General features: G+C 44.2%; 2 protein-coding genes across 4 annotated transcripts in view; one reads left to right on the forward strand and one right to left on the reverse strand.

The window, feature by feature from the left end:
• The window catches only part of LOC106742538 (protein numb), a 58,641-nt gene that overhangs the window by 20,763 nt on the left and 13,097 nt on the right, over positions 1-24,781 (reverse strand). The window contains exon 2 of one of the 3 annotated variants that reach the window (XM_014615590.1): positions 10,819-10,867. Coding sequence is in view for 2 of the 3 variants with exons in the window: in XM_014615588.1 (XP_014471074.1) it covers positions 1,300-1,374 (75 nt within the window). In the remaining variant the exon portion in view is untranslated. Of the gene's footprint in view, positions 1-1,299; positions 3,671-10,818; positions 10,868-24,781 lie in introns of those variants that run through there. The other 2 variants (XM_014615588.1, XM_014615589.1) reach the window with 2 other exon arrangements.
• Positions 16,465-18,607, forward strand: LOC106742540. The gene is made up of 4 exons (XM_014615593.1): positions 16,465-16,550; positions 16,784-17,149; positions 17,751-18,020; positions 18,249-18,607. The coding sequence occupies exons 1-4, from the start codon at positions 16,512-16,514 to the stop codon at positions 18,441-18,443; spliced, it is 870 nt and encodes a 289-aa protein (XP_014471079.1). The 5' UTR covers positions 16,465-16,511; the 3' UTR covers positions 18,444-18,607.

Genomic DNA, 24,781 nt, shown 5'->3' on the forward strand with positions numbered 1-24,781 from the left:
AGTTCCACATGGATGTATTGTTAACCTTCAACGCTATATCGATACCATTGTAGAAGATTGCGAGAGGACGAGAGGAGGAGAAATAAGAGCACACAAGAGGTGTGTGATCGAGGGTGAAAAGTGGAGGTAATAAGAAGGGCAAACCGTCATTCCCGACGGCTGCAAATCTCGAGCTTTATGAAGCGTGGAATGAACCATCCCTTCATGAGCTCGCTCCCGCAAAATATTCGAGAAGAAAAACGCCGATGGTCACATCGTGACGCGCAACTTACGATTTATCTTGACGCTCGTAAAATTTCCCATTATCGATTATCGCATACATACGGTTATGAGTGAGTGCTAATTTACATATTTCACATATTTCATCCCGCTTAAATAAAAAGCATGGAATATAGAAAATAAAGAATAGTATAACAAAAAAATTGAAAAGCACAGCATTAACTAAAGCACAGCATATCTAATCCATTCACGATACGCGTGGGCAAAAAAAGTGAATTACCTTGAGAGCAAACATTTTTTTCCTCATTTTAATCACGTGACGATACAGGTTTCGTAAGGTGCGTGTTAAAAACTTCAGGAACGTAACTTCTATTTAGAGAATCTAATGACGATTTCTTTTCAACAAGAAAACTCTAATTAAATGTCGTCTTTCTCTTCCACAAGTCTTGAATTTTCACTCTGCGAATGTTTCGTTAAATCTGACCCTAATTTAATTGAAACGTTCGATAAAGAGTTCATTGAAGTGTAACTTTTGTTTCAAACCGAAGAATCTTATCTATTAACTTCTTTTCCTTTAGACAACTCTAACTTTATAACTTCTCTAGTTTTTCTACATAGAAAAGAATAGTCTTATATATAAATCAACGATAGATATTCTCATGTATAAACAAGAATATTATAATATCCTTAGAAGATTTTTAGTCTCGAGTTGAGTGTAATACTTGCATCAGCACAAATTTAACCAAATCAAGACCAAAAATCCCCCAAGAGGATTATAATAATCTTGCTTACATATGAGAATATCTATCATAGATTTAGGACGAATTTGTTTCCGTGTAGCTTTTCTGATCGGCTTCCAGAGATTTTAGCCTCGAATTTTCCCTCCAAGGAATGCTGATGGACATTCTCTCGGAACTCGATATAATCCATTTGAAACAACCGCGAACAGTGACGTGTACGGGCGCGGACGTTGCGCGTATACGCGCCAGCCAGCGCCAGTCTCGCCGACACCGATGACAGTACAGCACGCGCAAGTAACCGTAATCGTTGACGTAAAAACAACACTGGGAGTCGACGTACCGAGAGGCGAAGACCATTTCCAGCATGGCTGGTAGCTCTCTCGAGTGGCTGGTGGGCGGACGGGTGGTTTCCCATTTCTCTCTCGGACGGCGATGTTTTCACGAAGAGTAGTACCGCCCGCGTCGAGTATCCAAACAGAACGGGCTGTTGATAGTGCCGCGTATCCTCTGGTGCACCATACACGGTGACACTATCGTCCAACAACAACGTTCGCACGATACAGGTGTGAGCCCGGCGTAACGCTCCTGTCTGTCGCGCTAAGAGCCGGAGAAGAGCCGGAAGAAAGATCCTCTTCCGACGAACAAAAGGAAGCTCTTTTCTCTCCGACGATTCTCAAAGACTTCACTGTGATCTCCGCGTACGAGCTCTCTACGCCGCTGATTCGTCAACGGCTAACCTTCCGACCGCTTTCACCTCACTGCGACGTAGACCCCGAATCCCGCGGATTCCTTTATTATTCATCAGCGCGCCCGAATGACGTGTACCTCCGTAAGAAGCGACAACGAACGCGTGCTCTCTCTCGGTCGAGCGGTTGGGCCGTGCGGCGAAACGAAACCGGTCCTACGCGCGAAACACTCGATGCACCTTCACCGAAACCGCGAGCGTCGTGCACCAGGTAGGCAGACAGGCTTCCTCTCGCCGCCGCCACCAGCTCCGAAACGTTCCGCGCTGGAGCGAGCACTCCGCTCGCGCGTAGATCGCCAGCGATCGACGGACCGGGGTAATTTTAGTCCGGTACGACGGCCACTGAATGGATGCCACGAAGAGAGAGAGAGAGAGAGAGAGAAGGAGAGGTAGGGGCAAGCGCTGCTGCTACTACTACTGCTGATGGATGTCGTGGTGCGCGGATGACATGGCGGCGCGAGATGCTCCCGCAGCCGGCCGGTAAAAACGTAGTCGGATATACATGAGAGAGGAGACTCTTGCCTTCTCCTTTCTCCGTCTCCTCCTCCTTCTTCTTCTCCTTTTCCTCTTCTTCTGCTTCTTCTTTTTCTTCGCTTCTTCTTACCAGCGAACGAACTGGTCGTACGACTTGCCCCAGGCTGACGTCACAAATTCTACCTAGAAGAGTGGGATCCCGATCAGTCTCTCTCTCCGTTTCTGGTCTCGCAGCGTGTCCTTCCTCTCCCCGAGCAGCTCGTCTCGTTCCAGCCCACAAGTCGCAAACAACGCGAGCATCTCGCGGACACAACAGTGGGGAGTCGCGGTATTCCGCTGCGAGGCAGGCTGTGGCCGCACAATGCAGTCGGCTTCGCCTTCTTTACGCGGGCTCCTTCTGTTTTGTTATTTTTAAACGATGACTGCTCGCGTCCTCGATACGTCCGTCATCGGGAGGATCGCGAGCCGCGCTCTTCTCGCGAACCAGCGGGTCTCGCCATCTCCTCCACCGATTCCTCAGCGAGTGCAGCGGCAGCCGGCGGGCAAAACCTCCAACGCGAATTTCCCAACGTTTCCCGGTCGGTTGCGAGTCGCTCGAGCTGTGTAAACGCGAAAGATTCCGACTCAGTCGTACGGACGAAGACTCGTTCGGGACCAGAACTACTCCAATCTTCGTTGAACTTTCGCCCGGACGCCCTACAGGTGGACCCTTCCGACCGGAGAATTGCCTCAAGGAGCGCCACCATGTACACTCGATTAAACTAACTTCGCATTCTCCTTGCAGCAATTAATACAATTACAACGAAAAGTGACCTCGTCGGCACCTTACGGACTCTCGCGAATTCCCTTATCGCAGAACCTTCCGCAGTTTAATCGATATAATGGTTTTCCCAGGCCGGGCCGAACCGGAAGCCTCGTTCCGATGCGTCTAATTAAATAGCCGTTGAGTGCTTCCGACGAGACAATCAAGACATCGCTCGTGGCACGAATAGCTCGATCTCTTCCATCTGTATTTTCTTATCTTCCTATTTTCCTCCCTATTTCCTGTCCTCTTGCTTTCTTTCCGTTACGCTCCGTCGTACTCGCGATTTTTCTCCTTTCTTCCCTCCTTTTTCCGTACTCGTCCCCGTTTATCACCGGCGCACGAGACTTACACGCGACATCAACTCGCGATGGAACTTTTCCGGCAGAAACATTTGTCGCAAAGTGTATAATACGATTATCCTCGAGTTCGTTTAGCGCGCGGCGACTAATGGAGCGGCGGAGCGCTGTCGCACGATGCACGTTCCCACGTTTTTCCGTTAGCGCCGTCGCCGTCACGCTCAGCTACTTCCGGCGACCCCACCGGAACTCGAAAGTACGTTTGATCTCTCGCACGGGGAGTCGTCTGTGTTATCAGACAGCGTCGGGAACTATTTCCCGAAGAGTCATCCGTCACTCGAGGAGATCGTTTACCTGGTGAGGTGAGAATGAGAGGCACGGTCGAGCACGTTAAACCTAGCTCGATAACTCACAGTAATGGCAGCATCAGTTGAGAAATCAACGATAACGCTCAAACACCCGGACGAAATAACTCGGGAAAGCGACTGGAAGCGAATTCGTCGGATAATCTGACGTACGATTGCGGCGCGTTGACTTTCGAACGAGGAGGCTCAACGTTTTCACGAACTGATACATGCGCCATCTGCCATTCCATTCCACTCACAGGCGACACAGGTAGAGAGGATCAACGGTACAACTCCGCGAGAGAGGAGCACTTGTCAATAAAATTCAGCCGCGGGTCTGGAAGGCGCGCACACCGTCGCTCCGTCGCGACGGTGAGGAACGACGCGACGCAACATCGCAGACTTTCACCGGACGGCGTGCGGTAAGAGTGAGGCTCGCCGACAAGAATTTGCTCGAGGGTACACACTGGCGTGCACAAACGAGCTCAACGGATACACAACCCCCCCTTGAAAGACTACGGACACGAATGCCGAAGGTCCAACGGGCCCAGGTCTCTCCACCCCACTCTGCCGCTTGCCAGGGACAGACCTAGCGGACACAGAGCCACGGAGCCCTTCCTTTCGGATGATTTTGTCAAATAGCGTCTCCCGTTCACGCGGCTTCCCATCGCTCCTCCAACGATTAATGACATCATAAACGCTGTCTTATCTATCGCGGCGCTTATAAGGCCGTTCATCGCTCCCGAAGTGATTTAAACACGCGTCATTTGAAAAAGCTAATCATACTTGACTGGCTAATATTTTATTTCGCTCGAGCAGACTGTCGCGAAGTTAAATTTGATCATTGGTTGGACAGACGCAGACCTGTGTCAAATAGTTCGTATAAAAATCCAGGTTTCTCGCTTCTTTCTTTTAACGTTCGCACCATTTTTATATATTCTCCTTCGATGACATCCGAGCGAAATTTTCGCAACGTTTCTTACGCAGTTACGTTTTATTCGCACACGTAACAAACGTAGAGTCCATCGGAGCCCATCTTGCAAGCAGCAATATTTAGGACGTGAAATTTCAGGGACGTATTTAGCGCGAGGAAATCCCGTTTCAAAGCAGCCGAATAAAAGTCAGTTCGTCCTCTTCTCTCCGACGTGAATGCCTCGGCCCGAGTCAGTCCCAGGTTACTTCCTCCTCCGTACCTTGTAGATTTCAGGGGTATAGCTAGCCGCGACGGCACCACCGGCCATCGTCTTCCGCTCAAGATCCAATCACGCGAGGAACCGGTTTCGCGTGATTACACCTTCCGAAGAGGACGCGAGCTCGCTGGTTCTCGAGCTAGGTCGGAGAAATTTAACGTCGTGCAGGCCGACGATTCGGCGATCGATGCCTGCGATCTCGCAGTCGACCTTAGGCTACCGCGCTCGGAGACGGTGATGGAGAGTTCGCGTTAGGTCAGTTCGAAGAGCCGGGGTGGATATGCGAGGTTTACGGCGGTGAGAGCAGCAGCTGCCACGGCAAATGGTCGTACATCTGCTGAGACACGATAGAGAGAGGTTCACGGTGGAGTCCAAATGCGTCTCTTCGCTCGGCGAGCCCTTTCGCGAGATGGAACCTTTTTATTTCGCATTTCATCGAACACGACCGATCGATGAAAGAATGTGGAAAATTGTCCGCTGTTAAATACCTGCTCGAGGCGATTGTTACTTTTCTCACGCAGCGTTATCTTATCGTGTAGAGGAACGTTAGGGAGACACGAAACTGTTTTCGAAATGAGAACACGCGATTGCAAGTTCTGGAATAGAAGATATTGCTCATCAAAATTGAGCTTTCAGTGTTTCAGATGACAAGAGAGGATGAACTCTAAAGATGTTTCTTTTCAGACTGTCTGGTAATTTGAGAAATTAATTGCGCGAAATGAGAGACAATGAAATATGAATTCGATCATTATTCAATATCCTGCAGACTTTTAAAATAGTTGTTTAAAATCGAGTCGCATTCTTAAGTTTGAACGAAAGTTCAAGCGAGCTTACGCATGAGTCGTAAGCTTTAATTAAGCAAGACGTGTGTACAGGTAAGATCCAACGGGAGTAGAAGGTCTCAATGACGCGCGCCCTCGCCTTCTTTTCCGAACAGCTGCGTTACGTGGATTTACTTTCCGCGTTTCGGAGCGTGTGACGAAAATTGACGAAAGAAGCCCAACATCTGCCTTTGCTCTCTTACATCGGCGTCGGTACTTTCCGGCCCCGAAAACCAAACACGGCAATAACCGTAGGAAGTTCGTTCTCGAGGCTCTCTGCGTTTAATGAATATGCGAGTCGCGTCGCATCTCGAAAATTCCACACTCTTGTCGCATCGTTTTCCAAACGATAACTGGTAATCACGTTAACGGTGTTAATGCTTGCGATTTAATTTCACGAGGTTTCCTTCCACCCTGATACTCATATAAACGCCCAATAACACGCGTATATTAATAAAAAAAAAAAAACTCGCGGCATCGTGAAAGTTTAAAAGGCTCGCACCATTTAAATGGCTCGAGGTCTGCTTCCCGCCCAGCAAAATAAAAATCGCGCGTCGCGCAATTTCCTTTCGTTATTAGAGAGAAATAATGTCGACGAGGAAATTAAATGTTTTATCTTGTGTATTTTTCTTCCAACTCGACACGCGCGGTCGCATTGTAGCGAGTCGGCCGTTGCAGCTTCGACGCTTCCATTTTAGCGTACGACAATCGCGGCCTTGCTCCTTATTTCTGCATGCAGCAGAAATCTCTGACGTTTCGCGTCGAAGAAGGTCATGAGCCGCAATCGCGCGCCGCCACAGCTGCGACTATTTCGGTCAGACTTTTTTCACATTACGTAGGACGCACGCACGGCAGTTTCACAATACACATCCGTGGCGCACGCACACTCGGAACACCGGGGGCGTTATGTGTGAGCACAGGTGTAAAGAGTAACGAACGTGCACTTGCGTCTCGCAATCGGAGGGCGGCTCCCAACATCCTTCCACGAGACCTGCAACTGCGGGTTACGGTGACCGTCGTTATTTTCATCAAGTCCTTTGTGACGGTAGCCTTCATCCTTACGACAATATCCGGATTTTTGGCGTACGACGGTTAATATTACAAAGAGCGGATAAATAATAAACGATATCCGTAGAATAGCAGTTAGTCGCGGAATAAAAGAGACTGAAAAAAAAATTTAACGCTCCGGCTTTGTGTAATTTGTTACAGAATAAATTGAACCGAAACGCATTAAAGCACCTTTCGTAAGCGTATAAACGGCGTATAACGCGCTTGTGTGGATCGTAGCTTTTTCAAACTTCGAAAATATCAAGTGTTATTGACTTTCAATATCCCTTTATTGACATCGCAGGTGCTATTCGGTAAATTCCACGAAAATATCTCCCGCCAGCGGAGAAACGTTTTTCGTGGCATCGATTTCCCGATATTTTCGAGGCAGCGAGAATTTTCGAAATTCACGATGTCGAGACACTTTCCACGGTCGATGGTTTTACACTCGTTCTAGTGATATTTGAATGATGGTAAACGCGAATTTAAAGAGCGTAACGTAAGGTATTATCGTGGGACCGTGCGTATTCGCATACAAATTAAAAACGCGCGCGCAAACCAACCCGGGATACTCGCTCGACATAAGTTACGGCGTGTTGTTCGCAGGTATGAGAATGACGCTGGTAACAACCGGTTTCGAGGACATAACATATTATTGCAAAATCTGTCCACCGCCGTGTCAACAGGCGGATACTTGCGTTTCACGCAGGATTATGTCACTTCAACCGTTAGCTCGCGAGCGGACGAATTCGATCGCGACGAATAGGGCTCGTTAAAAGCGCACCGTCTGCAAACGAACTTTGTGCTCGAGGAAGGAAAAAAGTTTCCTTCGCGAAGTAAAATTTTCCCCCGGACAAATTCCTTTGATCGTTAGAACACGTCGTTAGCGTATCAGACACGAGGTTGCGAACAATCGTCGCTGTGCAAGCTATCTGTCGACACACTCGTTGACGCGCCGTCTAATGACTCTTGATTAACAGTACATCTCCAGTTTCCGAGCGTTTCTTCCGTTACGCGGAAAGAGAACGAGATGATACGTGTGGCGTGTTGTGTGGAGTACGCGTCTTTCGATTTTCTCTCGCACGTGCGTTCACGGACGCGCCATATGGCCGCGACAAAACCACATGCCGGTATATTCCCATGCATATCGAACCGGCAGGTAGTGTACAGTAGCATGTGTTTCAATGCATATAGTGTTTCACTAATTCGTCGGCGAATTTCGCGCGTAATTATCGTGCTTCGGTAATTAATCAAGGCGCTACGTAAGTTCCAATGTGGATCTGCCAACTCTCTCTCTCTCTCTCTCTCTCCTTCTGAGTAAAATATATAGATTATGTGCGGCCTGCCTGTGGTTTCTCTTGCGCGCACAAGACGGAATTCCGACTAACAATTAGGAAATACATCTCTAGAATAGTTTTCCTCCTCGTATGTGACCGACGAATTTCAGCTATGCGAGTATGAAAAAATGAAAAACGTCGTGATAAAAATTTCACAGTGCAAATCGACTATCAGTTCAGATCGGGAGCACAATAAATCGCGCGATACTTGCCCTCTCGAATCATGATAGACCATGATAGTACACGTACTTGCGCAGCACGAAATCCGATTAATACCGTGGCGAGATTGACGAGGCGAACCGCGGGTAGTACGACACACAATGAGTCCCTGGAGTTGCGTTCTCGATTAAAATTTATTCGTTATACCAGCATCGACACACAGCTAATCAGGCGGGGAAGGGGGATCATTCCATCGAATGCTTGATGCGTTCAACATATTTGCGAGCGAGCCGACTGTCATGCAGAATTACGCCCGCTTTCTATCATAGTTACATTTTGACAGATCAATTCGAGGAATTAAGCCGACGACGTGGTATACTGGCGTTTCCTGTGGTTAACACTATCGGCACCCTGTGTGTTTGCCTATAATTAAGCTACACTTAATAGAAGCGTGCGTCAATGAACTTTATCGATAAGCTAGAGTTATCGTGTATCATGCGCGTTATAACGCCGCTGAAAAAAAAAAAGGAAATAATATTTCTTCCTGCTTTTCTGAAAAAGAACACTTAAGAAAAGAACTTAAAAAGAATTTAAAAGGAAGTTACGATTGACGTAGTTTCACCCTCGAAAATGTGCTAACCAACAAGAAATGGTTCTTTGAATAATAAAAGAATGGTTCTCCGAATTGTAAACAAAGATCGGTAATTCATTAGTGAAATCGGCATTCTTGCTTATCAGAGAAACGATTAACGGTATATCGGTGACATCGGTGCTCGACGAATGCCATACATTACAGCCACGTGGAATCTTAATAAAGCGGTTGTCCTCGCAGACAGAAAAATACATTATCCGCGTTAATAACACCCTGTAAGTTATACAACAAGGAGTAACGAGGCCTTATTCATCTTGGCCGGTGGTAGCCTTTGTTTCGAGCACGGCAGTTTCGTCGGTTGGGAGATCGCGCGCCGCTAATAAACGCTTTCTTCCACCGTAACCCGCGTCTTACCATAGATCAATCGCGATTCAGCAAATTAAGCATGGCGCAAACACGGTCTTCTAAGCATTGTCCGGTGGGAAGTCACTACGAACGGACAAGGTGTCCGTGGGAATTGACGATTCTTGGAAAAAAAAGTAATCGATCGATGCCTCTCGTTAAGGTGGGAGAAGAAAATTCGGCGGAATCGCTCGCGGTAAGTGAGAGAAGGAAAGACAGAGAGAGAGAGAGAGAGCGGTGGAAAGAGAGAAGCGTAGTTTTCTCGCGATATTTCTTTTTTCTTTCGTTGTCGGAGGTATCGTTCGACTGTCGCCGCGAAACGGAATGCAGAAGAAGGTGGAAGACCTGTCATGAGAATTCCTAGTCAAGGCCCCATAACCACCGCCCCTTCGCCCCTTCATTGGTGTGTGCGTAGTTCGCACAATAAGTGCCGCGCGTAACAATGGTGCTGCGAGGAGCATTGTCAGTTGCATGCGAGAATGGACGAGCATACACGCGCTTAATCGCGACGCGGAATCGGGTTATGGCAATTAACGAAGCATAACGTTTCGCCACTCGCCTCCCACGCGTCGCTAAACGCTGATCAGATAGGCAGACGGATCTCCAGCGGGGTCGTTCAATTAGCGACCGCCCCGTGGACGGTCGACAAACAGGATGATCGGCGAACGAATTCAGAGGGTGCCATGTGTGCATTACGTGACGCATTCGCGGTGTACCTACGACGGAAGTTATTGGACTTCGTGCCGATGATTTAATTGAGCGGCGATAGTGCTTCGATAGCCAACCAATCGTCTCGATTTAAAGGAAGAATCGCCACTGGGATATCTGTTGAGCGTTATTGAGGTTGGTAAGTAAAAACGCGATTCCGCGCCCGGAAACTTTCAATTTGGATACCATTTGTCATCAGTACTTACGATCGCGTAAAGTATATTATACGTAGCACGGCTTAGAAACAGTGCATATCGGTTAAGAATCCTTGAATTAATTCGAAATCGATGTTCCAATAACGATTAAATGAGCGTGTCGTTCTTTATCCCTTCGAAGTCTTGTACTTCCCTCAATTCGTACGAATAATTTTCACCGAAGCAAATTTATTTTAGACTTTCCTTTTATTTTGATTTGATTACTTCATTTTCTATGCTATTTTTTATTCCAACTGTGCAATTTAGCACGCGATTCAATTTCCAACTTAAGAACTCGGGAACGTTTACATCGTGTAAATTCTGCTCATCGCGGCGAGGAATTACCGGGCTTTCGCGAGTGCCGGTCGATTTTACAGGTGATCCATTCACTGTATACTTGATGTACTTTTTTCATTCGGTGCGCATCCGTGCTCTTCGCTAACGGCATATATTGCACGGTGTTTTATCGCCTTTATATCCAGCCACCCTAGTGATCGCGAGACCCCATTATTTCATGTAAAGTCTATATAAAACATCGGGAACACATGTCATCGATATTCCAATGTACAGGAAATGAATCAAAATGAGCAGGCAGATGTGTAGATTTAAGTATTGTCGGCTCTGTGACCACCCTCCATTCGCCACTTTTATGCCTTTATTACCAAACATAAAAGAGTTTTACAATTAAGAGACAATGGTAGGTTTCCATTGAATCTTTCAAAGTGTACGTGATTGAAAAACTCACCAAGAATTTTACGGTTTACTCCAACCCAATGTGATGCACGCACTTCTTTCTGAAAAAAAAAGACACATATATTTAAATATTAAATATTTAAATATTATACGTGTTACATATGATCTTTAAATATCACACGCTTGACCGATCGTTAATGCTTCGTTAAGCATCTAATATCCGAAATTTCTCTCTAAAAAGAAATATTTCCAACAGACAACCAACTATGCTTAAAATTATATAAAATCACAAGTCGCATAATTGGTCGCCAGCGTTATCTCGGAGCGCAAATAAATTAAGTCTATCGCGATAACAAAGAATGAAACGTCTATCATGCAAATAAATCCAACCGTGGCGATTATTTAAACAGTATCTCCCATAAATTACTGCATAATATTGGAGGAGCTGTCCGAGGGATCTGACGGTATCATAAACAACTTCGCGCTGACACCGCTGAAATACCTGCCGGAAAAAATTCAATTAGAGAACGCTTTTGTGGCGCGCAAATGTGTGCAAAGTACTGTGAAATTAATGATCCTTTGGTAACAATGCTGCATAGTAAGTGCCGGTATTTTATCAAAATTTTGTCGCCTGCTTGTGATTTTGCAGCGATCACGGTAATTCATCATCTCAGTTTTGCGACAGGGAAAAAAGAGAGGAGGACGATCACATAATTTACACAGTATTAAAATCCGACAATTATCTCGCCAACGCGCCGGGACGAGAACTCCACGGCTGGAAATATATAAATTTAAAACACGGTCGAATGTATCAGCTTCCACCTGTTCCTCTCCTGTCCATTCCCGAGTTTGTTACGTCATCGGCGAAATCGTTATCGGGTATAGTTGCCGATCAATTTTACAGAATCGAGTCACGTTTTAGTTTCGTTAGAAGTTTACTTCGTGGAAGATTTTGTTTGCGTTGTCGCTTAGAGCTCCGTCTCCTCGAGGACGCGCCGAGGGCGCGCCCGAAAATGCTCCGTGGAAAATTAAAGTCGCGTCTCCCATAGCGCGTCGCCGGCGGAAGGAAGAAAAATATATTCTCATCGGATTGACTCGGCGCGCGACTCCCAGGCGAGAAGACTCGCCGCCGATTCGTTACAAAGGAATCCCCGAGCTACTTGAGCATCTACGCGCCCCATAAAAATGTGCACGGCACTTTATATCGAGCGAGACCGTTCCCACGACACCCCGTGCGTCTCTCCTATGGGAATATTTTATAGGGGTGAATTTGTATGTGCGAGCGCGCATACATGTGCCACGTGGTGCGTCAGTGTGCACGCGTACGTACGTGCGCGCGTGTGTACGTGCGTACCCCGCGAGGCTGGTTCTAACGGCGATCAGCGAGCAAGCCCCGCACTTTCATCGGTGACAAGTACCGATCCGAGCCGAGATGACGACGATGCACCCCAGTCTAGATTTCAACGCGTCTCTGACATCCGATCGAACGCTAATCGAAATTCTAGTCGCTAATTACAGGCCAGAACAGGAAACTCGAAGAGGCTTGACACTTGTTTCAACGAATGCATTATACTCGCCATCCGGTGTTTGATGAATAATGTTTAAACGGTCGATGTAGAAAACCGAATATGTGTAACGTATATATTAAAAACAACGATGCACAATGTATCGAAAGTGACTCATTCGCTGAAATTCCCGTTAAATTGTCAAATTGTATTTCCTAATCATTTTAATATACGTCATAAATAGAGGCCAGATTTCAGGCAAAATGCCTTTTGGTTTGTTATTTGGACATGCTAACGAAAATAAGATATAAATGCATATTGTAAGGAATGGAGCATTATGAGCTATACTTTATTTTGCCTAAGCGCCTAAAACGTTTGTAATCATGTTTGTTGCCCATTTCTTGATTTTTATGACTTAAACTTTAGTCTGTAGTTATAAATACAATGTGCATGATCATCGCGGGTATAATTTGTTTATTTTTCGTATCGTAATGGGAAGATATCGCTATGTTATACAAAATTAATCGGGAATACAAAATATGGCGGTATCATGAAACACATTATAATGATTTTAATCTTTATTAATGAGCTTTATTCACCGTTATCATTATCTATATAATTTTGGTTAAATCAGACTATCACACATTGATTCAGGTGCTTGCATTCTGATATATATGTATTTGCATATCTCAGAGACATTGAAATTCGATGCAAACGTTATATAAACGCGACTTGCAACTTTGAAGCGATATTATCGTGAGAACCATTTCAAGAAGCGATACATCTACAGCAGGGAAATGATGAGATTCCCGTTCGTACTTGTGGTTCTGTTGGCTCTCGTAAGTATTGCATTTATAAGTGATATTCGTCTTTGAAAAGATTCTCTCGAACTTTTACTTGGAAAATCATCTTCTCCTAGAAAACTTAGAGGTGTGAACTTTATCGATTCCGTCAGTTTCTCAGAGAGAAACCTGATATTACACATTTCATTCAATTAATTTTATTACGCGATATTCTATCTTGCTTTATAATATCGACTTCTTTTAAATTGATCAGAAGCCAATGTTCAATTAAATGCAGCAAAGCCATCCATGCGTTTTCTTTAATAATTGCGTATATGTCTCTTGTGTAAAGATTCTTTCAGACTTTTCTTTAAAAAATCATAGTTTTCAGGAAATGTGGATTTCTCCATTTTCGTCAATTTCTTCGGGAAAAACTTGATTGTGCGTTTCTTATCAAGTTTATGCAACTTTATTACGTGATTCTATTTCTTTTTATAATATCGTTGTTTCTCTTGATTAATTTCAGGCCGATATTTTGCCTAATGTAGCAAATGCATACTCGGACAAGGAAGAACAAAATCCTGCGAAAAACTTGCTATTGTCCATAATTTTAAATGTAAAACATTACGTATTAGAGGAAATGCAGCATATTAAAACGTTAGCAGCCATTGATATCGAACAATTTATTGAACGCGTGAATGAAACAGTGGAAAAGGTAAAATTTGGATAATATGAAAAAGTTATTTTTTTGAGAAATACGTTTATTAATAATAAAATCGAATATAAAATATTTATAATTATACGTAAATGAAATATAACAGTTATATACAATTATAAAACACAGTCCCGAATTCGTCGTAGAATCCGTATTTAAAAAAGAATTGACATTCTCCGGTCGAACCATATAGGCGAAAAATCAATCATATGAACATTCCTATTAAATATTCATCGGATTAGGTTTGAGGAATCGATTTAACAAAAATTTTAAACGGAGGTGAATTTGCTAATACTCAATAGAAAGTATGATATGTCTTAGGTGGTGTCTGATCTCTGTAATGTCATTTTTGCAAATTCATATTTACAGGCCCAGCTCGATATGGAACTGTTGAAAAAAGAATACACCCGAATGTAGCTACTTGCGATAAGATGAAAGATAACATAAATAACAATGCCATAAAAGTCATTCAAAGTTTCCAGTCCTTTATGCACAAAGTGGTCGACTATACTGACCAGGACTTGCGTTTAATGCTTTCCAACGGGAGCATGCTGATGAAGGAAATTCTGGCCGCAGAAGTGAGTAGTCCAACATGATTAGCATGTGCATGAATCGAAGTAACCGATAAAACGACAGGACAACAGACTTCTCTATTGAAAACGAGATAACGGAAGGAGGTCGCGAAATCAGCTTTCGAACTAGAAAATATATTTGTGCTAAATTGTCACATGTCTCCACCAAATGTTATGGTTTGTTGTAGAGCATCGACGAGGAACTGCGTCGCAAAATTGAAAAGTCCGTCGCGAGGTTGTTCCAATTCGGTATTTAGAGAAATTCGAAAAATGCGACATCCATTTGAACTTACTCAAGCAACATATCTCCGAAGTTTTGACCAGTTACACGCGATGCCTTCAGGAAAATAAATAATAATCTTTGATTACCATACTGTCGGAACAATGGCTCGCTGATCAACGAACAATTCCCGTGGTTACATTAAGAGATAGTCATCGGTTTTACTTTATAATAAATTGATTATTTTATTATTCGCATTACTTATTTAACATCATAAAATAACACGAGAGATATATAGTCGGTTTCAAGAGATAGTATTTAAGCGCAAGAGATTGATGAACAGTAACAATTGATTAGCAAACGTGGGAAGAGAATAATGAAATGACAATCGAGAAGGATGGAACGATGGAATAACGAGTCAAGTGAAAGAACGAGATTGAAAGCGCGGGAGAGAAATAAATGGCTTTTTAACATTTATACATAATGAAACAAAATGGCATTCATATCGTTCTCTCATCGCAGAAATAGAAATATTAATGAATATACACAGTTAGTATTTAAACGCAAATGCGCCAACTCTAGCAGAGCGTGAAGAAGGACGCCGCAAGTTAACATTTTCAACGTATATTTTTTACGCATTTACAGGATGCGTTATATCTCCCAAAACGGTCTATCGACACCGGCAAATGATTTATATGCTGCCGGCTGGAATTTTGATTTGTCCAGCGATTTGTTTCGCTGCAAAGGTTTGAAACGGAACACCACGTATATTCCACGCACGTACAAGAGTTTTATAATGTCATCAAGGATATAGTCACGCACGCTGGCGAGGATGAAGCCGCAAATTCATGCAAACCGCAAAATATGATCGCAGAGCCGGCCTCGGACTGATAAAGCGATAGGCTATGATGCTCGCGGCATATTACAATGCGCGCTATTAATATCTTCAGTTAGGAAAACTTCAGTTAGGGTCGCTTTTGCGAAATAATAAAATTATTTCAGCGCATATACGCGGCTCATTACGTTCATTGTAAATAGATCTTCGCGAAAGGCACGTTATGGCAGTGTATTCCTTGAAAATATAATTTATTCATAATTAATTATTTTATTGCAATTAGTATATGGTTGAGGTGAAAATAATTAAAGCAACGAGCCTGTGGAGCCTGATAAAAACGTCTTTTTTATACAAAGAGTATATGTATCTCTCTGTTATGTATAACACGACAAAGTAGCATACGAGAGACAACAACTGTGTGGATTGACACCATCGTGGATCAAAGCATCTTGCTTTATACCAATGTGAGGAAACGGTAATAACAAGAAAGGGACCACAATTTCTGCTCGCTCGCTGCGTTCCGCGGCGATATTGCAGTATCCACCTGGCAGGATCAATACGCACCGAGTTACGTAGTAGAACTTGTGTCAGCAAGTGTAACAAGAAAGTAGAAGTGCGCGCAATAAAGTGTCGCCATTTGTACTGCGACATTGTAATTATATTAAGTCGACGAGATATATTTAAATTAGAACGTATATTCATAAGTTAAACGAATAAATATTATTGCAACATATATGCATTTATATATATATATATATATATTTGTTTATGATCATTTTTCCACATACGATGTATTTACATTATATGCGGAAAAATGATCATAAACAAATTGCAGCAATGACACGTTGCAAAAATGAGCTGCAAAGTTCATATCAGTAATGTATTTCGCTGGCTGTGGTCATATTTTACACGGGCTCATTAGTTTTACCCAGACTAATTAAAACAATTGTACACTGGTACAAATGCTCGCATGTGACAAGTCGATTTGCATATCTTAAAAATACTTTGAAGAAATTGGTGGTGGATATATTATATAAACGCGAGTTTTGGCGTAAGAAAGCATCATTATACAAGTTTCGTTGGAAAGAGTGGCAATTGCGTCGGATTATAGCAACAATGTTTAAAATTGCAAGCTGCATTCTCGTCGCTGCCTGCGTAAGTATTTCCATTTTTCATCACGAAACCATTGTATTCGTATAATCATAGAAATTGGGAAATTCTCAATAGTCCGCCACTTCGTGCTGTTTAGCTTCCGATGAAAATTACGGACAGAAATTTAGCTAGTTTCTATTTTTCACTTTGTATGAAAAAGACAATTTTACTGCGTTGAATTATGAATTATGTGCCCATTACTTTTGGCGATATTACATCTATTTGATCGATTGCAGATCAGCTTCCAACAACAAGCTGTTGTAGCTGCTTCTCTTCCGAATCCTTTGGGATCGTGGGGATCAAAGGGATTGCTGGGATCATTGGAATCGTTGTTAGACAACGCACAAAATAAAGTATCAGATGCACGAGATAACGCACTAGATAAAATATCAGATGCACGAGATAAAATATCAGGCGTACAAGATAACGTATTAGATCAAATATCAGACGCACAAGATAACGCACAAGATAAGTTATCGGATATAAAAGACAAATTTTCGGGTATATTCAAACGCGGAGATGAAGTCTTACAAGGTCTCGGGGGTGGCGTGACTAATATAGGCGAGAAACTCAACGATGGATTGGCTAACGAGGTGCAAAGGGTAAATATGCTTCTCGACTGTCTCACAAAGGAGGATGAAGTTGCAACATCAATGGAACTGAAATTCACGCATCGAGCATTTTTTTAAGCTACAATTACTCGTAAAAACGTGCATAGAATTGGAGTTTTTTTTTTTTTTTTTTATTAAACAGTATACATTGAATTATATTTTCAAAGTGCGGCATATGTGTTTAATTTATGCGTCAGTTGCAAATCGTTCGCTCACGCATATTGAGTAGTGCACGAAAAGCCTCGGCGACAAGTCCGTTACCGATAAGCGTAGATACCACTCATAAAAATATGCGCATGAAATAACGGCGACGGCAGGTAAAGGAATGAATTATCCGTCTGCCGCGAGTTTCATTATTTCGTCGTGTGTTGCGTAACCTACTAGAATAAATTTACACCTCCAAGCCAAGTGGTGCCGAGTCCATTTCATCGTTGACACTTCGGACAAGACACTAAACGCTTTCCCATATCCTACTTTGTTTATCGCGTGATGCTATGCTTTCATCTTTCGATTTTGCCCGAGAGATGTGAATTTTTATGAAATGCAACTGCGAACTCGTGATATTAACCCTTTCAAAAATGCATATCAACAGCTCCAGGAGAAGGCAAAACAATTCCTGGAAGAGGCTCAGGACGCCAATATTTCGTCATGTAATAGGCTGTACAAGAAAGGACGTGCTGCTCTCGCTGAACTGGTGTCAATGTTTGATTCCTGTGTATTAAAACAAATGCAACAGACCGGCGGACAAATTCAAGATCTCGTTAATGTAATAAGCGATCTACAGAAGAATTTATCGAATCAATTGCAGGATGTAACGCAATGCTTCAAAAGTACTTCTAATTTCGGCGCGTGTTTCTCTCAGGTACGTATATATATGTGTGTGTGTGTGTCCAATCTATTTCAAATTAATATAAAAATCTATATTTGTATATATTCTTTTTAATTACTGAATTCTTCGTAACAGCACAAATCTTTCTGTTATTTAGAAAAATCTCCCATTGAGGCATCGAAAATATTACATAGATCGGTCGGATTAAGATTATCAGAGAATTTTTCAGAACATGTATATTTAACATATGCATTTTTTCAGACATTACAAAGCTTTTATAAACTGGGACTCACGGTCGAGAAAATTATCCGCATAGCTATTCAATTCTACACGTTCGTTCCAAGTTTGAAGTTTTGTTGTCAGACGTCAATTGTCAAATTTGCAACAAAAAATATGTTCGGACTTCTTAAAGACGTCGGATCGTGCGTTCAAAGCACCGTCAGAAATATTCAATGAGTCGTTCATCGGCTAATATGATTCCCATTTATTGTTACACGTACATATTATTACTATTATGAGTTACCCGATACGAAGTTCCTACTTCTTCCACACCATGCAAAACGGCACACGCAGGTATATATCAAGCGCACTAAAATTCAATAAATATTAAATTAATAATATCTCGCCGTCTTTTTACCTTCCAAAATAATTTAGAAAGCAAACCGCGGAGAGAGGTAAAAGGTATAAAATTGTAACGTGTACACTATGAGCGCGACTTATTAATTGAACTTTATGATTCGCGCGTTGTAAAATTTCCGTTGGTCCTTAAAAAACACACGCTCGTGCATCGATAGAAATAAGTTTCCTTTTTAAAGAGGGGATTTATCATCAGTGAAAACGACAAAACAATGTTTAAGATGGAAAAAATTGTAATAATATACAGTAATTCGGTAAATAGAAAATTTCAGCTTTTTAAATATGAAACGACGTGAGCATAACCGATCGATAAGCAGGAATCTGAACCGTAGATGTTGGGACAAGAATATTAGACTCCGATGAAAGGAAGTCGTGCGTCAGAGAGTGCGTGAGGAAGAAGTCTGGGGAAAAAGCGCGGTGATTCTGAACATCACGTATAATGGTCCGAAATGATCGGATGGGCGCGGCCCCACGTGCGCGTATACGCGGCGCGACGTACAAAATCGTCGTTATGAGAAGCGGGCGAGAGGAACCGATCAATGTCACCATTGAACCACAACGTTCACATTGCCGGAGTTACAGGAGACTGCACAATAATCGGTCGATGAAAGAGACGTTGTTTGCTCATGTTAACCGTGTTCACGCCGATCGGAAGGTACCTGTCTCATATTGTCCCGAAATTATCGTCAAAATGTATCCCTCGTCGGACAATAGCGACGGAACAATTTACGTCTCGTTCGGTAATATCGTCACTCCGATCGCTCACGAAGAATACCGCGATCGGACGACAGTGTCCGCGTGCCGAAGCAGGTGAATCAGAGATCGCTGCTCCCAGCGCCGCGCGATTACTCGTCGTGTAACTGAGTGTAACCGTAATAATTATAATGAAATCATTCGGGCCGCGGCGCATAAAAAGCAGGAAAAGAAGTATCAGTCATGTGTGCGTCATGGTGAGCGCGTGACATCACTCGGAGGGTAAAGGACAATCTTGAAATTGAACAGGCGTGCTTTATTGCGCACTTAACGATTATCGGAGAATTGTAACATACATGTAAGATTACATTCCCGGTGCAAGGTTAAATGTGCCATCGAGGCGCAACATCAAGATACACTCGATCGTCGCATGGATCGTATTTAACGTTTAATTAATATATCGTCAGCTTCGAAGTAGATTTCTTCGTCGGAACGTCTCGAGGGTCTCTTAACTTCGGCGAGTTTCGATGTTTGCTTCGAATGTTTTTCCAAGCGCCACCATTCGCCGCTGCACAAGCAAACAATTTCGCATGGCTATATAGCGATATATAATAAAGCAATCGCGGACAAAGCGCTTTGTCAACAAAGTTGCCGGAGGAACTGGCAACAAAGCGTGGCGCGTGAATCAAGTTCATCAACCTCTCGTGTTTCGAGTCCGCGTCTTCGTCGTCGTCGTCGTCGCAACGTCTGCCCGTGATCAAACCTATTTGCACCGTGTCGTATGGAACGAACGGTTGCTGGTAATGCAGCGTGAGTACGCCTCTCGCCACCTGCTTATTAACGCCTCCGAATGCGAACAAACGCGGTAAATCTACAAGCGCGAAAGATACCCGAGAAAGGACGTAAAAACAGCACTGGGTAATTAAAGCGTGGGTAATGGAAGTGTTCATATTTTTCCTCGACGTCAAGGTCCGACCAATTCTCTCTCTCTCTCTCTCTCTCTCTCTCTCCCCCTCTTCTCTCGTTTTCCGAGCCACAGTATCGCCGCGTTCGTCGACTCGTTTTCTCAAATACGGCCGGTAACCCCCCGAAGAGAAGACGCTTCGTGATGACGAAAAAAAATGCCGTCTCAGACGGCGCACTCGCGGTCGAGAGCCCTTTGGGGCCGCGCGTGTCTTTCGTCAGAGGCTATATACCAGCACATTTTTTTGTCTTGCTCTCTTCAGCGACAGGACAACGAACCACGGTCGTTCCACGGTAAAACCATCTCTCCCTCCTGAAACGACGCTTATTCGCGCTTTTATACAGCTCGGCGCACGATGTTTCGCGACATTTACCTTCCACGAGCGGTAAATCATCCCCGGTGCAAATTGGAAGAAGTCCGCTCGATCTCAGGCTTCGCGTCCCAGACCGGGAACAGACAGGTGACTTTTCGCGAGAGACGTGAAGGGTAATAAAGTCGAAAAATGCGCGAGCTCCGAAGTGCCAAGTACCGCGTCTCCTTAGATTTATCGGTATTTCGCACGCGCGACCCGAGGCAGATTGCAAGCCGCCGGGGGGCTTTTACAGGGTTGACGATACGATCGTTCCTCACTTTATGCGCACGAACAATTAAACCGCGCTCGGCTGGAAGAAACACTAATCTTATTTTTCCCCAGCCTGAGCAAATGCTGTCGCTGTGTACATTAAAACGAAGCACCCTGTATATCGTGCGCGCGCGCGCGCACGAGAATTTTACGATACTACCAGGAACAGTCGTGGACGAGGATGAGACCGCAAATTCATGCAAACCGCAAAATATGGTTGCGGAGCTGGCATAGAGCTGATAAAACGAAAGTCTAATGGCCTTCTCTCTCTCTCTCTCTCTCTTCATACGAACGTCCTAACTTTAAACTTCAGCCCGGCGGTAAAACTTAATACGCGAGACAGAATCAACCGGCGAAATATCTCATGTGGAAACTCGAAACGTGAAAGAAAGCGACCAAGCAAATTTGCACACTCGACAAGTCGGATACTTATCTCCAAATTGCGGTCGACATCGCGTAACCACGTCCGACTTTTTATCGAATAAGAATTATTCCGCGCACGGGGGATGCGATTGGCGTCAGAAAGCTATCGCGAAGAAGGAGATTAATGACTCACTCCGACGGGGGCAAATCGTTTCCCGAATAACGGCTGAATTTCCATTTATCCAACCATTCGTTCGGCTTAACTTATAGTCAGGTCTACAGTTAGAATCGATACGTCGTGCTCTAATCCGAAGATTGTTGGCAGTTACCGAAACCTCGCACGATATTTCAGGGATCGTTCCGCCTCTCGTCTCCGACGAGATGATCCACCGCCTAGGGTGGCTCAGAGTATCAATAACGGTTGATACTTCGAGATAGTTCCGCGTCTGTCGTTTTCCGTGGGGATCACCCGGTATCCCAATATTTCCTATATCCGAGCATTCGGCTCCGAGACCACCCACCCACCTGCGTGGGCGACGACGGATTCGAGAAACAGAGAACGGGGAATAACCGGAGGGTAAGGAGAGAAAATTGCCGATGTAGCTGTCCGGAGGAAAATACGTTCCCCCGTTGTCGCGGGACAATACAGGCGCAGGGGTTCAACAACGCGTATCCGAGATGCCCTGACGAGTTTCATCAACAGCAGCGGCGGGCAGGAGCGCGTGTCTTGCGTTACGATCAAAGGATGGTGGCGAGATGAGAAAACGGCAGGAAAAAGGAGCACCGCAGGTGGCGGAGCTACCTCTCCCCGTTCCCCTCGAGCCCCCAGCCGGCGATCTCGTGGTGTATTCACCCGCCGGCGTCGCGCGTGTTCTCCGAAAATCAATACGCGCCATGTATCAAGACGGATCATCCGTCGGCGAGCCTAAGGTGAAAATATAGATCCGCGCAATAAGGGACGATGGCTGGAGATCGGCTGCGCGACGACGTCGTTAAAGTCTCTCAGGCTCCCCTCCTCCCCCCTGCCGAGCGCGAACAGGTTCCGATTCCTCCGGGAATGACCGCCTCTCCCTGCAATTAGACCGAATCATTCGACAACCGCGATTTTACCGGAGAGGCTCCTTTCGCGTTCGCGAAGGAGATCCCCCGCGTTGACGTTTCTTTCAATAGAACAGCCGATAACGCCGACCCGACTCCGATAGCTGGCGCGAAGCCGATTACGCGGCCTCCCGAAATTACAGCGGCGAGTCGACGAGCGTGAACGTTGCTAACCCAGTTTTAACACTCCGGGCTGGAAAATTGGAAGGGAACAAAGGGATCGCGCACGTGCCGGGATGCGGCGGTGTGTGTTTTCATCTCATTTCGGGAGCTGCCAGCTCGCCCGGTCTCCGTCGCGGCGGCGGCGTGTTTGTGCAATCTGTAAATGCGACTGTTCGATTGGCAAATAAAGGGGACGCAACGAATGTGATAATACGTTCGCGTAATACGTCACTTTCAACGGATAAAGCACGAATGACGGGACACGATGAGGAAGCTGGAGGCGAAACGCATCGTCAGCCGAATTGTCAAGCGAGCGCAAAACACGCGGACGCCTCACCGCCGCGGACATTTCAATTTCGACAGGCTCACGAAAACACGGTGATCCGCGGTATTGAAAAACACAGATAGCTGATATACAACGAGCATATATTTCAATCCCGGAAGATGACCAGCAGGCGTTTCGCTGCAATTTGTACGATCCGCTGTGACGTGTTCACGCTCTCGGCTTATCATCGTTTACGAGACCTTATCTGTCAGGAATTCCATCCCACATCTCGTCAAAACCGACGTGCGAAACGCGTCGTGTATTCACAGGAACGGTGAGCATTATTTGTACAGAAAAACGTAATCTTATATAAATCAACGATAGACATTCTCATATATAAGCAAGAATATTATAATATTCTTAGAAGATTTTTAGTCTTGAGTGCAAGTAATACTTGCATTGATACAAATTCAATCAAATCAAGACTAAAAGCCTTCAAAGAAAATTATAATAGTTCACAGTACAAATAATAACATAATAAATTGCATATTTGAAAACCTTACCGACGGAATACTGATTTTTGTCCACAAAGTTTTTGCAAATTTATTTGATAATACTCTTACTTATATATACATGAAAATGTCTATCATTGATTTAAGACTATTTTTTTCCCGTGTTCAATGCGTCCAATTTACCGGCAGCTGGTTCTTCCATAAATTGCTCACGAGATTTACGACATCGCACCCATGTATCGGACGCTTCGTCGTAAATTTTAGAGCAAGCAAAAGGTGCACCGAAAATATTCAGGACTGCTGTTCGAATGTCGAAAAAATTAGTAATATAAACATTTTTTTAAAGGGTTTCTCCCTTTTAGACGATTTATCTTCAAAAGGGCGAAGTTCATCTTGAGAAACGGCGAGAGGCTCACGAAGATTGTCGAGATATTGCGAGCCCAATCCTGAATTATTCGGGAGGTGGGCAGAGGTTTTCTCCCTTTTATTTTTTAATTCAACAATCCGGGACAGCGCGTACGCAGGTCCCGACTACCAAAAATTGTGCGCTCGATATACCCACGTTAGGAGTATTCGCAAGGGTCAGCATTCACCTCAGTGCAATGGAGAAGCCTCGCCCAGGAGGAACCGCCTTTATGATCACGGTGTCCTCCGCGCCAAGTAAGTTATAGGGAACCGCCTATGGGAATCGATCTTATTGTCCTTCTGTTGTACTTTTGCATACGAGAAACACTCTTATCGATCGGGGTCCTCTAGCGGCCGTAAATTGATGCATCCAATCGCCCAATGCGTTCCTTGGAATAAACAAAAGAGCATAGTGTCGGTACATGCGCCGATCATGCGTAACTGCCAAAGACATGTTTGACACACGAGGACGCGAGCAGGACACGATCGTCGATGTCCGTATGGAAGATTTCGTCGAACGGTGATCAAATGACTTAGCGGTTTGAGTGGTTTAGAAAACGGTTATGCGAAACGCTCAAAAAGCACAGACGAAATCCGTTCTATCGCAATGCAAACGGTACTTTCTGCAAACACGATTTTAACTCATCTTCATCTTCGTACCTGAAGTTTTCCCGAATTGATGTTCGTTATATATATAAAATTAATATTAGCAATTTATTACATTATTATTTGTACTGCGATTTCGTCAAAAGTTACTTTAATCTAAAGTTAATTATTTTTAAAGAGATACGGAAAATCTAATGAGAGAGATTATCTTCTCGCAATCTCGACAATTCACTCGGGGTTACTCCGTAATTTATGATTTAATATTTTTTTGCAATTAAGGCCCAACAGAAGCCAAATCGATTGTATAAAAATGCCGTTAGGCTATACTTTCTCTCTTCTACCTGCGTTTTCCCATATTTTAACTCGACGAAATCATATATGCTCATTAAACTATTTTTGAAATCTTTCTTGTGAACGTACTAGTCCCCTATAGCCGGTTTTGTAATTTTGCGCAGATACGACAGAAAG

The sequence above is a fragment of the Dinoponera quadriceps genome, unplaced genomic scaffold (genome assembly GCF_001313825.1).
Source record: "Dinoponera quadriceps isolate SergipeBrazil2010 unplaced genomic scaffold, ASM131382v1 scaffold113, whole genome shotgun sequence".
Lineage (NCBI taxonomy): Eukaryota > Metazoa > Arthropoda > Insecta > Hymenoptera > Formicidae > Dinoponera > Dinoponera quadriceps.

Bases quoted from the DNA above. Each gene is read 5' to 3' on its own strand.
- LOC106742540 (XM_014615593.1), top strand. From the start codon at position 16,512: ATGTTTAAAATTGCAAGCTGCATTCTCGTCGCTGCCTGC. The intron at 16,551-16,783 runs GTAAGTATTTCC...GATCGATTGCAG, and splicing joins GCATTCTCGTCGCTGCCTGC to ATCAGCTTCCAACAACAAGC. The intron at 17,150-17,750 runs GTAAATATGCTT...GCATATCAACAG, and splicing joins TGGCTAACGAGGTGCAAAGG to CTCCAGGAGAAGGCAAAACA.